This window comes from Erythranthe guttata, chromosome 3 (assembly GCF_056151865.1).
Source record: "Erythranthe guttata isolate IM_541 chromosome 3, IM_541, whole genome shotgun sequence".
In the NCBI taxonomy this organism is placed as follows: Eukaryota; Viridiplantae; Streptophyta; class Magnoliopsida; order Lamiales; family Phrymaceae; genus Erythranthe; species Erythranthe guttata.
Window position 1 is genome coordinate 16,500,520 of NC_142535.1, and position 13,661 is coordinate 16,514,180.

General features: G+C 33.8%; 4 protein-coding genes across 4 annotated transcripts; 1 reads left to right on the top strand and 3 right to left on the bottom strand.

Moving 5' to 3' along the window:
* Positions 1 to 226: 226 nt before the first annotated feature.
* Positions 227 to 882, bottom strand: LOC105950677 (uncharacterized). Its single transcript, XM_012974044.2, has one exon. The coding sequence runs from the start codon at positions 795 to 797 to the stop codon at positions 462 to 464; it is 336 nt and encodes a 111-aa protein (XP_012829498.1). The 5' UTR covers positions 798 to 882; the 3' UTR covers positions 227 to 461.
* A 1,682-nt stretch (positions 883 to 2,564) lies between these two features.
* LOC105950802 (Zinc-binding alcohol dehydrogenase family protein) lies at positions 2,565 to 5,022 on the top strand. Its single transcript, XM_012974168.2, has 10 exons — positions 2,565 to 2,813; positions 2,904 to 3,040; positions 3,134 to 3,180; positions 3,364 to 3,686; positions 3,780 to 3,862; positions 3,948 to 4,023; positions 4,111 to 4,175; positions 4,285 to 4,380; positions 4,569 to 4,733; positions 4,819 to 5,022. The coding sequence occupies exons 1-10, from the start codon at positions 2,756 to 2,758 to the stop codon at positions 4,933 to 4,935; spliced, it is 1,167 nt and encodes a 388-aa protein (XP_012829622.2). The 5' UTR covers positions 2,565 to 2,755; the 3' UTR covers positions 4,936 to 5,022.
* A 2,459-nt stretch (positions 5,023 to 7,481) lies between these two features.
* Positions 7,482 to 8,454, bottom strand: LOC148771946 (uncharacterized). The gene has a single exon (XM_088815745.1). The coding sequence runs from the start codon at positions 8,374 to 8,376 to the stop codon at positions 7,573 to 7,575; it is 804 nt and encodes a 267-aa protein (XP_088671871.1). The 5' UTR covers positions 8,377 to 8,454; the 3' UTR covers positions 7,482 to 7,572.
* Positions 8,455 to 11,032: 2,578 nt separating this feature from the next.
* On the bottom strand, positions 11,033 to 12,077 carry LOC105950667 (uncharacterized). The gene has a single exon (XM_012974034.2). The coding sequence runs from the start codon at positions 12,009 to 12,011 to the stop codon at positions 11,130 to 11,132; it is 882 nt and encodes a 293-aa protein (XP_012829488.2). The 5' UTR covers positions 12,012 to 12,077; the 3' UTR covers positions 11,033 to 11,129.
* Positions 12,078 to 13,661: the final 1,584 nt, after the last annotated feature.

Here is a 13,661-nt window from a genome sequence, read left to right on the forward strand (position 1 = left end):
TCCGATTACAGTTTCTCTTCGCCTTAAATCGAAGGATGAAAACAGTGGTAAACAATCGTCGCAATGAAATCAAGCATTGAACACATTTTTCAGAGATTGAGAAAACTCCTAACTTCTCATATGCATATCATTATGTTAATGTTATATGTATTCTCCTTCACAAAACAAGATACATATATATATACACACACACACACTACATATACCTATTATCGAGATATAGAAGTTCCGGAGAGCTAATTTCATCGATTCAATATGCATAATCGCCCCCAATTTCATATTCCCCAATACCTCATTACACAAAATTAATCTCAGATTAGAACAAAACATTCAATCATCATCATATAAAAACAAATCAGTTCACTAGATCAATTTATTCAAAATCCAATTTTGAAACCCTAGAAATTCAAAACCTGATCAGCACGTGGGGGTAAGAACGAATTCACCATCCAATCTTCACCTCAATTGCTTTCATCTCCGAAGAGGAGGCGAAGTCTAGCGGCGAAAGCTCCGGTCGGCTCGCGAGCGGCTTCAGCTAGGAGGCTCTGTTTGATGTTGTTCATTCTGGAAGTGAGGTTTTCCTGATCTTCCCTCAGTGCGGCGGCGTCCTCCGAGAGGTTGTACATGCGGTACTTCTGGCCGAGCGATCGGCAGCTCAGCAGCAGGATTCCGGTCATCGCGAAGAACTGTGCGAAGCTGTGTTTCCTTTTTATTATATTTTGGACCAAACCAAGTGGCTTACGGCCGCTAGGGTTCCGGACGCCGCCGGCTGCAGACGGTGGCGCTGAGAATGCCATATTTGTGCAAAGACGGCGAGTCAACTGGTCTATGTTGAATTTCGTTTTGTATTATTTTTGGGCTTTTACTCACCATGAAATATAATGGTTTGGTCCATTTTCAATATTTGTTGTATACACATTGGGCCATCTTAATGGGCCCAAAAGTTGTACTCGTCTTGAATTGGAGAAAAAAAAATCGCAGTTCGTAATTACAATCGTTTGTTTAAGCAAAATTACGGTCACCGTTGAGGTAAAGGTTAAATTACGAAAAAAAAATTTATGTTTGGGTTATTACGATCACCCCCATCAACTCTAAATCTTCTTACACGTCATCTTTACAGTATCAAATTTAGTGGATTCTTCTAAATTATATGGAATATTATTCAGTTTGTATCCACATTTTGAAACAAGATGAACAGAAGATGTGTTTTTTTGGATTGTGTGTATCAGATTGTGGTGCATCAAAAATTGTATTTTGCACAAAACGAGTACAAACTAGATAATCCATGGAATCTAGAAGATTCTGTTGAATTTGACACCATAAAAATGATCGTGTGAGATGATTCATAGTTGATGAGTGACTATAATTAAGCAAAAATGAGAGGTTTTTTCGTAACTTGACTTTACCTTAGGGGTTATCATAATTTAACCCTATTTATCTATCAAATTAGACAAGTAGTGGGAAAACTACGATTTCTTATTTTTTACTCAATACAAAATGTAAACAAAATTTTCTAATAAAACGTAAATAACAGAGAAACTTGTTTTAGATATTTAAAGCCTTATCACGATAATTCAATCATATGCAAACAAAAAAGGCAAAATTGAAATTATTCACAAATATAAGCGAGCGAAGGTGACATGCCAACAACGTATTTAATAATAAGCACTAAAAATACCGCAAGTGATGGTCTACTTGTTGGACTATGTGAGTATGTGTTAATTGACGTTCGAATTTCCTTTTCAATGATCGTTAGATCAAACTTGTCACATAAATAATAAATAAATAAAATAAAATAAACACGAAAAAACTATATTAAAAACAGTACCTACTTGCTGGACTGAGACGTATGCAACTTTTGTTCTTTGTGTGATATCAATCCATTAAGGCCCCGTTTGGTTGATAAGATAAGATTAGCCAAGATAAGATTAAATAATCTAATGAGACCCAATTATTTTATTGGAGCTTGAAAGGTCCAACAAAAAAAACTCATTAAAAGGCAAGATAAGCCAAGATAAGACAAGATAAGCCATGATTATATAATTTTGGCGGGTCGACCCGGCAAGTTATTGAGGATACCAAACATCAAATTAAGTCCAACTATTTAGTTAATCATGGCTTATCTTGGCAACCAAACGGGGCCTAAGAATATAAGATGTACAAAAACGATACTCCCTTTTAAAATAGAAATCACTAATTTAAATAACCCGAGCTTTAAATGAATAAATTAATTTTCTATAAATCGTTCTTATATTATAAAACACATTCACTAAATCTCCTCTATTATTTAAAAAGAAAAACTTGCATGAAATCTCATCCCATTAATTTGTTTTAGACTACTTATATTAAACGCAATAAACAGATTTCCCTTAATCTAGCTAGGTGCATTTTATGTTGTTTACCCCTTTTTTTATTTCATTTATAACTTTATTTATGTATTATGATTGTCAAGATAAAATTAAATAATCTAATAAAACCTAATTATATTATTGGACCTTCGATGATCCAATAAAAAACATGCCTAGAATACAATATAAGACATGATAATATAATATTTACTGATCGAATCGATTTCTGAGATATCAAACATCAAATAAAGTTCAATTATTTTAGTTGGTGACGGCTAATCTCCTTGACCAATCGAGGGCTATGTATATTAATTTTATCCACACTCGAGAAAATTGATACATGTAAGTAGCTCAAAGTACTCAACAACCAACAATCACCGTTCACAAAACAAACCCGAAAGCAAGAAATGGATGCCACCGCTCTCCACTCCGCTAAAACCGCCGGAAAGCCCATCAAATGCCGAGGTAAGTTTAATTCACGTTTTGTTTTGTATGCATGTGTTGTGTCTGGTTCTATTTTTGTGTGTTTACTGGTCAACGGTGACGGCGGTGCAGCGGCGGTGTCTCGGAAGGCCGGCGAGCCGCTGGTCATAGAGGAAGTGATGGTGGCCCCACCTAATTCCGGCGAAGCCCGCATCAAAATCATATGTACATCTCTCTGTTACAGCGATGTCACTTTCCTCAAATTGAAAGTATGTATAAACCCTTTGTTTTATTTAAAATTAGTATTTTTTTTTTTTTTTGTGCATTTTTTTAATTATTACCTTCGATTTTATTTCCTCAAGGATCCACCAGGATGCTTTCCGAGAATTCTGGGCCACGAAGCTGTCGGGTAATTTTGATTTACGAATTTCGGTTTATGAATTAAGTATTGATTAAGGGCTGGAGTTCAAATTTGTCATGCATTGTATTTATTTTTGTTAATCAATTAACAATTTATGCATCATTCGAGTGCACTTAGTTTCCGAAAATTACGATCCTAACCCTTTCGATGTTTCTGCACTTAAAAAAAAAGTGTTGTGGAGAGCATAGGCAATGGTGTGAGCGAACTCGTTGAGGGCGATTTTGTCATTCCGGTATTTATCCCAGATTGTGCAGAATGCGAAGATTGCACATCCAAGAAGAGCAACCTCTGTTCGAAATTCCCGTTCACCGTTTCTCCATGGATGCACGATGGATCGAGCAGATTCAGTGACCTAAACGGAGATACGCTATACCATTTCTTGTTCGTGTCCAGTTTCGCTGAGTACACGGTTGTGCATGTTGCTAATTTAACCAAAATTGACCCAAGTACCCCTCCGAATCGGGCTTGCCTCTTGAGTTGTGGAGTGTCGACAGGTATATATACTGAACTCTGTTTCGAGAAATGGAATATATTTTAAGTATTTGAATATTTGAATTAGTTTGTTTATTAATTAATTAATTTTTCAGGTGTAGGAGCTGCTTGGAAGTCTGCAAATGTTGAAGCGGGGTCCACAGTTGCGATCTTCGGTCTAGGATCGATAGGATTGGCAGTAAGAATATAGTTTCGTATTTCTTTTAGTTTGATCTTTTCATATTAATTTGATGCAATAAAACGAACAAATTTATATTCGAAAGGTGGCCGAAGGGGCAAGATTATGTGGGGCTGCGAAAATCATCGGCATTGATGTGAATCCTGAAAAATTCGAAATAAGTACGTTCTTTTACGAATTATTTATCTGGACGAATATAATAAAGTTTCCCTTAATCTGTTTATGTATTAAATTTTATTGTTACGTAGGTAAGAAATTCGGGGTAACAGATTTTGTTGATTCGAAGAACTGCGGTGAAAAACGTGTAAGCCAGGTATTTTTTTTCGATTAGTTACGTTCTTAAAAATAATACAATTTTCTCGAAAAATAATTTGAAACTAGTGTTAACTTTATCTCGTTTGCTTTTTGTGATCGATTTTCAGATCGTTAACGAGATGACTGGTGGAGGAGCAGACTACTGCTTTGAATGCGTCGGAAAGGCATCTTTGGTCGAGGAAGCATATTCTTGCTGCAGAAAGGTTTCTAAAATAATTTGTCATAAAATTAAACCCTTGGTCGAGACATTTTATCGGGACTAATTTGACCTTTTCGATCCATGCATGTTAAAAAAAAATCTAAATTTGAAAAACCGAACATGATCAAATGAATAGAGTTGTTTGAGGTTTCACATAATTGCATTTACACTCCGGGTATCTATTGTAATTAGGGATGGGGTAAAACGGTGGTGCTCGGGGTTGACCAGCCAGGCTCACAGTTGACTTTCAGCTCCCACGAGGTCCTCCACAGAGGAAAAACTCTAATGGGGTCGTTGTTTGGTGGACTGAAACCGAAATCCGATATTCCAATCCTCATTAAACGATACATGGACAAGGTATTCTAATTTTTTTAATTGTTTTTTTGTTTAATCTTGATTTTAGGTTTGATCGGTTTATTTTCGGTATGTATTTAATTTGCAGGAACTTGAACTAGATAAATTTGTGACACATGAGGTTGCGTTTGAGGATATTAACAAAGCTTTTGATTTACTTGTGGAGGGAAAGAGCCTCAGATGTGTGATTTGGATGAACAAATGAATTTATTATTTGCTATGTATAATAATAAAAAAAATAATGTATCAACTTTTGTTGCACAATAAATAATATAATAAACTGCTGCATATATATATATATATTAATATAGTATACATATAAATATACGTGATGAGGTGTAATTAGGACATAAATAAATGATTTAGAGGGTGTTAGGCTACGCTTATTTTAAACAGCAGATAAGCTTTTACATCTGATAAGATGTTTTTGGAGCTGATAAGCTGTTACATCTTATTTTTAGAATTAATTTTTAGAGTGTTTGGATAATTAGTTAATTTCATATTTTTACTCATTATAAGATCTTAAATAAAAAGGTGGGGTAGAGGTACCTTTATGAAAAGATCTTATTTGCTCTCAAACACTTTATTTTTAAAAAAATTAAGATTTCTTTAAAAATTTACCAAACACTTTAAAAGAGCTTATAAGCTCTAAAATATCTTATAAGCTCCTTTTAATATTTTATAAGCTTAGCCAAACACCCTCTTAATATTATATAACACTACCCTTAATAATTTACTAGTGCCTATGTTTTTTCTGCCAACTAATTTGTTAATCCTTAGCTTAATCACTATAAATTACCAACAATCGTGTGTTATCATGTTCGATTATCTTTGGTTGTCCTAATTAAGAGATAATTAATCCTGTCTGATTGTTGTCTCCTTGAGCATAACGGAGACCAAGAACTAGATACTCGCCGGATACACGTATCGTGTATGTATCGCATCGTACATGTACCTTTCAAATTTACTATATTGTATTAATTTTTGGAATCCGTATGATTAAGTTCAAATTAGCATGTACCATGTAGTACATATTAAGGTAGCCGTACTATGAACTTTTTCCTAATAAAAAAATACGTACGGGTGTCGAGTGCAGTACATTCTCAGTTTCATCACTAACATAAAATTTTATAATATATGAATTATGAATATAAAGCATGTATTTTAAAAAGATTTATTAAGATTTAAGCACTCGAAGTTGAAACCACTACTTGTTCGTTTAAAAAATGACAATTGAAATTTAATTTATTTACAATTTTCCTTATTATTATTGTTGGTAATTAATTACAGTGGTATTTTCTGTTTCTGGATTCGGGCCCAAAAGTAGAGGTGGGCCAATTTCCTTTCGGGCCAAATACGAATAGGCTTTGTGAGTTTCAATTATTGAAGTATAATATATAACGTATAATATCCGTTTATAATAAAAAAGCGGATGCGAATGCTATTCTGACATGTGTACAAAATTGACAGCTAATATATTAATTTTGGTGAATCCAACTCCCTTTGTCATAGTTATATGAAAATTAATGCAATGTTTTCCATTATTTATTTATTTGTTTTTTTTTTTTTTCAGTTTTTCTTAATATTTATAATTCTATCAGATTTTATGAAAAATACTAATTTCTTATAGTGTAAAGTAATCCATATTTTCTTAAAAAACATCTTATTGATTACAAAAGTAGTATTATATTTTGTATCGATATAGTGTAATACTATATATTGGTCTTATTGGTATCTCAATTTACATCAATATATATTTTTGAGCAGGAATAAAATTTAATTGAGTAAAAAAATATATTTTATTTTCTTGAGTAAATATAAAAACCAAGTTTAGGCTACTTTTTACGGTTGTATCCACTTGAATTATTTGTTTCAAGTGATCTTTTCGATTAAGTTTTGTGTTACATAATTATTTTACACTAAATTGATATAAACTATAATATTAGTTTTGTACGTAATGGAACATTTTTTTTATTATATTATTTAACACTAAACTGTTATATAATATATTATTTTTTATTAAATTCAATACAATTATAAAAAGAGAGAGAGAGAGAGAGTTAAGAGAGAGATTTCATTTTCCATAATTACCTAAAGGATTGTATTAAAGATGGTCTCACAAAAAATATAATAATTATTTATTTTCCACGTGTCAGCATATGGATGGCATCCGTTTTATCACTATTAACGGACCGTCCGGCTGTAATGCTCACCCTATCCCAAGTCAATGGTCATGGAAGTATAATAATATGTGACGTATGCAGGAGAATTACACTTTCAGTCCCTAATGTTTGGGCATATTTCACTTTTCGCCTTCGTTGTATAAAGCGGACAAAATAGAAAATACACATTAAAAAATCAATTTTAACACATTTTGTCCACTCCATCTCACGTCCATTGGCAAAAGGAAAATGTCACGTGCAGCGCATATGACCCCAATATGTCTGAATTAGGGCAAAATGATGAATAATTACAGTTTTTGTCCCTAATGTTTGTCCAATTCTTACTTTTAGCCCCAGCTGTTACAAGGTGAACACAATACACGAGAGTTTTTTTTTTTTTTTTTTCATTCACCATGCTTGTGTAATGTCTACTTGCCAAAACGTTCCGTGTCTTTTAAAACTACGTGGACAAAAAATAAAATCGGACCAAACATCAAGGATCAAAAGCGTACTTTTTTTCTGTTGAATTTGAGTGGTGAATGCACTTTAATTTATCTCGTATAAAGTATACAACAGTGATACAAGATAATTGAGTGAATTGTAGTGATATATGATCCATTAATCGTGTATGTATTAACATTTAATTTATATAGGACAAATTAAATTTAAAAAAAATAATCTCAATTATCGGTAATGATGTTAAGAAGTGCAACTCTATTCTGAATCAACTGTCTGAATAATCTCTCCAACCCTCCCTCAAACCCTTCGATAACGGCGTCAACTTTTTGCAGACCCTTTTGCACCAATTGGACGTCAACCGCCGTCACCCCTCCGTTAGTACCGCTCCTCGTTTTCCCATGCAGACTTCTCAGAGCAAACTCCACACGACCGCCGTCATTTTCTCCGGCAGATTTTCCGGCCATCATCTTCGACACCAAAGACCACCGACTCGCCGCCGGCGGCCCAGACAAGAAAACTAGAATACTCTTGAAAACCGCAACGGTAGCCCCCGTCAGCTCTCCGTTAAGAATATTCACCGGAATATTCTCCAAAGCTTTGAGTTTCTTAAGGCTCTTCGCTACCAGCTTATTCATTCTCTTCCTGCAGCAGAAGTACGCAGCGACGTCGTTTTGGACGGCGGAATATTCCAATAATATTCCCTTTCTCCGCAGTGCTGATTGAAGCGCGTGGATATTCTCCTTCATCATCTGCAAAAGTTCTCTAATAGCGCCGCAAGAATCCAGCAACTGCACGGATCCCGAAAGCGATTCTTCAATTAATTTCTCATCTTGAGAAACTGTAGAGAACTGCACAGAATTGTACAGTTCCGCCAGCCCCACAAGACCAGATTGAATTTCTTCCGACGGAAATGCAGAAACAATCTGACAAGATTTAATCTTTTGTAACTTGGATTCGAAATTTGTTGGATTCAATCTTGACGGCAAACTGATTGATCTTGTGTGTGTTTGTAATTGGGTTGCCATTTTTTTTTTTTCTTTTTCTTGCTAATTTTTTTTTTTTAATTTTTTTTTGGTTGAATTAATTTTTTGAGGTTTTGATGTGTTTATTTATAGTGGGATAATAAGGATTATTTTAATTGAGTTTTGTTGCTTTTTTGGCCATCAAATTTTGGTTGAATGTAATTTAAAATTAAGAGTTATGGCCACGTGGCAAATATAGGGGTGAATTTGAAATGTAGGTTTAATACGTGGCTGTCATGCAAATGTGTAGTAGTAGAGTGACCATACGCCAATAATAGAGTTGCTAGTTGTCTCTCTGCCTCCCTAATCATTGTTGACATTCACTCAACCAATGGCAAAAGAGAAATAAAGTAATTAATAATTGGTGACATAATGCGCTGGCAAGTGACAAATTATATTTAATAATAATTAAATTGAAAAAGGTGTGAATTTGTGTACAGTGGCAATTTATTGGAATTATTGGTGACAGTATTTGTCGGATTTGAGGGATTGACAGATACTTCTAGATCTTGGTACAAGTTTCCATAGAATAAAATACGGGAAAATTTCACTTTTCATCCCTCAATTTTCAATTTATTACACATTTGGTCCGCTATGTTCCTTAAAAACACATTTAGTACCTTCATGTTTCAAAAATTCAATATTTTTAGCTCTTTTTGTCAATTTTTCGTTAGTACTAACGGAGTCGAGATTGTGTAATTCACTGTCTTAACTGACGAACTAACCATAAATTGACGAAAAGGATAAAAGGTGTTGAATTGTTAAAACATGAGAAACCAAATGTATGTTTTGTGAATATGGGGACCAAATTTGTAACCGATGAAACCTTAAGGGCTGAAAAATGTATTTCTCCCAATAAAATACTAATGTAATAGTGTAATAAACTCTTGAAATAAGAACTCTAAAACCAATGAATAAGGACACGTCACCAATAATACAGCCCATTAATAACAACCCACTATTTACTAGTAGACGTGGTGGCTATGCCTACGCTCGCCACGTGTCCTCCTTTGTCATAATAATGCCTGCACTTTACGCAAAACGTCATCGTTCCCATGAGTTAAAACCAAGTTAAATATTAGATGATTAAAATAGAAATAAAAAATTGTGCTGGACCAGTTTTTAAATATCAGACCCAGTTTTGAACCCATTAAAATTAGGTTGGGCCAACCCACGACCCGGACCCATTTATAATCATATAATGACCCAGGAGACAAAAATCATAATTAATTAATTAATTATGCTAGAGAATCTGGTTTGTCTCCCAGATTTAAAATGACCCGACCCGTTTACAGTCCTAAATATCCGCCATGCCATAAGCTTAGGTACAGGATTAAACATGAGCATCTTTTCAAAGGCAAGTGTGCCATGTGACAGTACGTACAATGAGAATATTCTTCGCTAATCGAAATTTGCGATCCGTATTTGTACCCTAAAAGTGTCGTAATCCTAGGTTCTCTTGTGGATTAGTAAGGCAATTATGGAGCAATTATGCAATGCATTCACACTACAGATTCTAAAAAATAATTATAATTCAAACAAGTTTTTTTTTTTTTGAGAAAACCATGATATATTGTATAATTTGTTATGTCAAGATTCAAAAAAGTTTAACGAATATATACACTAGAGAAGCATTTAAATGAAAGATTTTTGAACTGTTAATGACGTGTAATCAAGTGGTTATAGCGAGTGAACATTGTGTCAATTGACTCAGGTTCGAATCTCATTAGGTTTTAATGAGCTAAATAACATATATAACACCCTATAATATTAAGATATTTTCTGGGACATGTCGATGGATTTAAAAAAATATCTCCTTTTCATTTTTAAATATTTCCTCAAATTCAAATTCATCAATCCAAAATTGAAGAAAGGGCTGGATTCAACGTTTCTATATTTATTCTTATAAATATTTGTCGTTTTGTATTGAAAAAATCAATAATAAAACAATGGTATCAAGCTCACGTCATCTTTAGATGCTCTTTTCTTCATCAATATGTTTTTTAATGGCATCAATATTGCTGTCAAACTAATTGATGATCTAATGGTCAATCTTTCTTCTTTGTTCTTATTCGAGCAATTTATACAATTTCCTCCTCAACAATTGCTTCAGAAATCAAAATCTTTGATTTTGATTTCACTTGTAGAACCTCAGACGCTATTAGTTGTTCTAAAATCAATTAGTATCAGAAAAACGCAAATTCTAGCTTTATATTACATTCACCACACACAAACGCTTACGACATTCGATTGTGGACCAGCCCATACTCGAACATCCCGATGTGGACAATTGCTGCCAAATCCAGGCTGACATTTCATTTTCTATTTTATTTTTTGTCGAATTTAAAATGTTACGTTCAAGCTTATGATAAACAATCGAGTCAAGATGGAATTAATGAAAATTTTAATCGAGTCGAACACAAATCAAACTTGAGTAACTTAATTACTATATTTTGTTTCCTCCAATTTTTAGTAATCTAGCTATCCCGAGTTAAAGAAGAACTTCATAGCTTATCGAACAATACATGCATCAACTTTTGTTCTCTTGAACGAGAAATTCACAATAGATATCGATCTCCAACCAACTACATATCGAGTAATCTGGTTTGATTTTCAGCACTAAACAACATTGCTAAAGTTTGGCTAATTCATCAAAATATATATACTAGTATCCATTTGATTCACTCAACAAATTGTAATACATATCATTACAAAAAATTGGTTCTTGATCATAAAAAACATCGATAAATTAAATCTCAATGATCATCGGTAAGAATATTTAAAAGTGCAACTCTACTCTGCAACAGCTGCCTAAACAGCTTCTCTAATCCAACTTCAATTCCTTCCACACAAGAATCAAGATTCTGCAAGCTCCTTCGCGCCACCGTCTGCACATCGAAAATCTTCGAATCTCCATTCTTTACACACACTTGAAGGTTTTTCAGTGCAATATCCACACACCCCACCTCGGTAATAACACCATTGCTGCAATCCGCAGATTTCGCCGCCAACATCAGCCTTGAGACCAGATTCCACCCGCCGGATTTAACCGCCGCCGTCGCCGGAGAAGAAGACAGGTGAACCAGAGCAGACTTGAAGATTGCAATGGTGACGTCATTCACCTCCCTCAAAACCCTAGTGAAATCGTCATCGTGAATATTTTTTGATGAAGACGCATTATTCTTGTTTTCGAGATTCTTGAGTGTTCTGAGAGCTTTGGCTATGGATTTGTTCGTCTTTTTTCTGAACGAAAAATACGAAGCGACGTCGTTTTGTATGGTGGGGTCCACGCCGCCCTTGCGGCGGAGTGCTGACTGGAGGGCTTGTGTGTTTTCCTTGATCATCTGAACTAATTCCCTGATGCTGCTGCAAGAATCTAGAATCTCGATAGATTCCTCCAGAGATTCTTCGATTGCTTGATTGCGATGATGCTTGTTGGAAGAGAGTGACTGTTGTTCTTCAATGGAGTTGTAGAGCTCAGCCAATCCCAGGATGCCACGTTGGATTGCTTCCGAGGAAAAAGGAGCAGTTTTTGAAGATCTGAGCTTTTGTAACTCAGATTCAAATCCTGTGGAGTTGATTGGGTGCAGCCTTGATGGCAGGCTTATGGATCTGAGTTGAATTTGCGAAAATGCCATTTTCTTTTATTTTTTTATTATTATTATTTTTTTTGAAATCTTGATTTTGAAGTATGAAGAAGATGATGAAAAAAAATCAGAATTTGAAGACTTGTATTTATAGTGAGACAAAAGCACTGAAGGAATGATTTTTGCATGTGATTAATTGCAATGTGGCTGCCTTTAATTGTTTATTTTATTTTATTTTTTATTATTTTTTAAATTAAGTTTGTTGGGATTGTGAGCATCATCAAACCAGCAAATCCTGTTTTTATTGTATATTTTTATTATATTATTATTATATTATTATTATTATTATTATTTTTTGTTTTATTTAGTGTATACTGTATGGAGCTCATGGCTAACAAGAGAGACAACGTTTCGATGTTTCAATCAACTGTGTGTGGGCAGTCATGCAAATGCATTGAATATTTTGACCAAATACTATATATTTTATTTTTAATTTTTAAATATTAAATGTAATAGAATTTGTTCTTGTCCCTTTGCCTCCCCTAATCATTCATTAGTGTGATTCATTTAACCAAATTTAAATGCCATTTATTATTTTAATGTTTGTGTTTAAAGAATTGGATTTTGCAGACTAATGGCTGCTTAAGGGAGTGCAAAGAACCCAGTCACCTTACTATATCAACAATGTATCAAAGGGTAAATTCCGACCACTCATGAGGTAAACTTAAATTACGAAATTACCCCTCATGTCTCCAACTATGAGACTTCTTGCACGTCAACCCTTCCGGTGTTAAATTCAACAGAGTCTTCTTAATTTTGTGGAATGTTCTATATTTTGTACTTGTTTTGTGCAAAAATACAATTTCAGATGCACTACAATCTGATATTTACAAGTCATGAGACACATCTGATGATCATCTTGTTTCAAAATGTGGACCTTGAATGGAGTAACCGGAGTATATTCCACATAATCTAGAAGATTGCACTAAATTTGACACAGCAAATTACGAATTCATATAAATTTACAAATTTAGATGAATAATTTGTGTAAATAAGCCAAACTATATGTATACTTTATATAATCAACTTGCATATTTTTATTGAAGGAGAAAAGCATATATAGGTGGATAGATCTAGTGTACAACTTTTGAGAGTAGTAGTAGCTAGGGTTGGTTAAATGTTGGAATATGATTAAATTCAAATATGTGTTGGCAAGAGAGGTTGTGTGTTGGGCAGACAAGTAAGCACTTCGAATATATACATGCCATAACATTTTAATTTCAAATGAATTAGAAACTGCAACTTACCAGTTAAAAAAAACTGAATTAATAGCACCAAAAACAGTGTATATCTGTATGTATATAAAGAAATACATACAGAAAAAGTTAGTGGAGAAAAGAGGAAACAAGAAAATAGTATATAGATTTTCTTGATTTTTTGTTAGGACAAATATGTTAAACCTAAGCATGTTACTGTATAGGAGATAAAAAGACATAAAAGAAAAATGGTATGTGCAGAATAGGAAACATGGTGCATGTGTTTGTGAGTTTGTGTAAGGTAATAAATAAAGGCACGAGGCATTTAATCCTGCAAAATTCAGTAGCATAACATGCTACTGTCATAACCCATTTCTCCCAAAAAAAAATAAAAAAAAAATAAAAAATTCACAGACATGGAATCATGTGTGCTGCAAAGATGTAA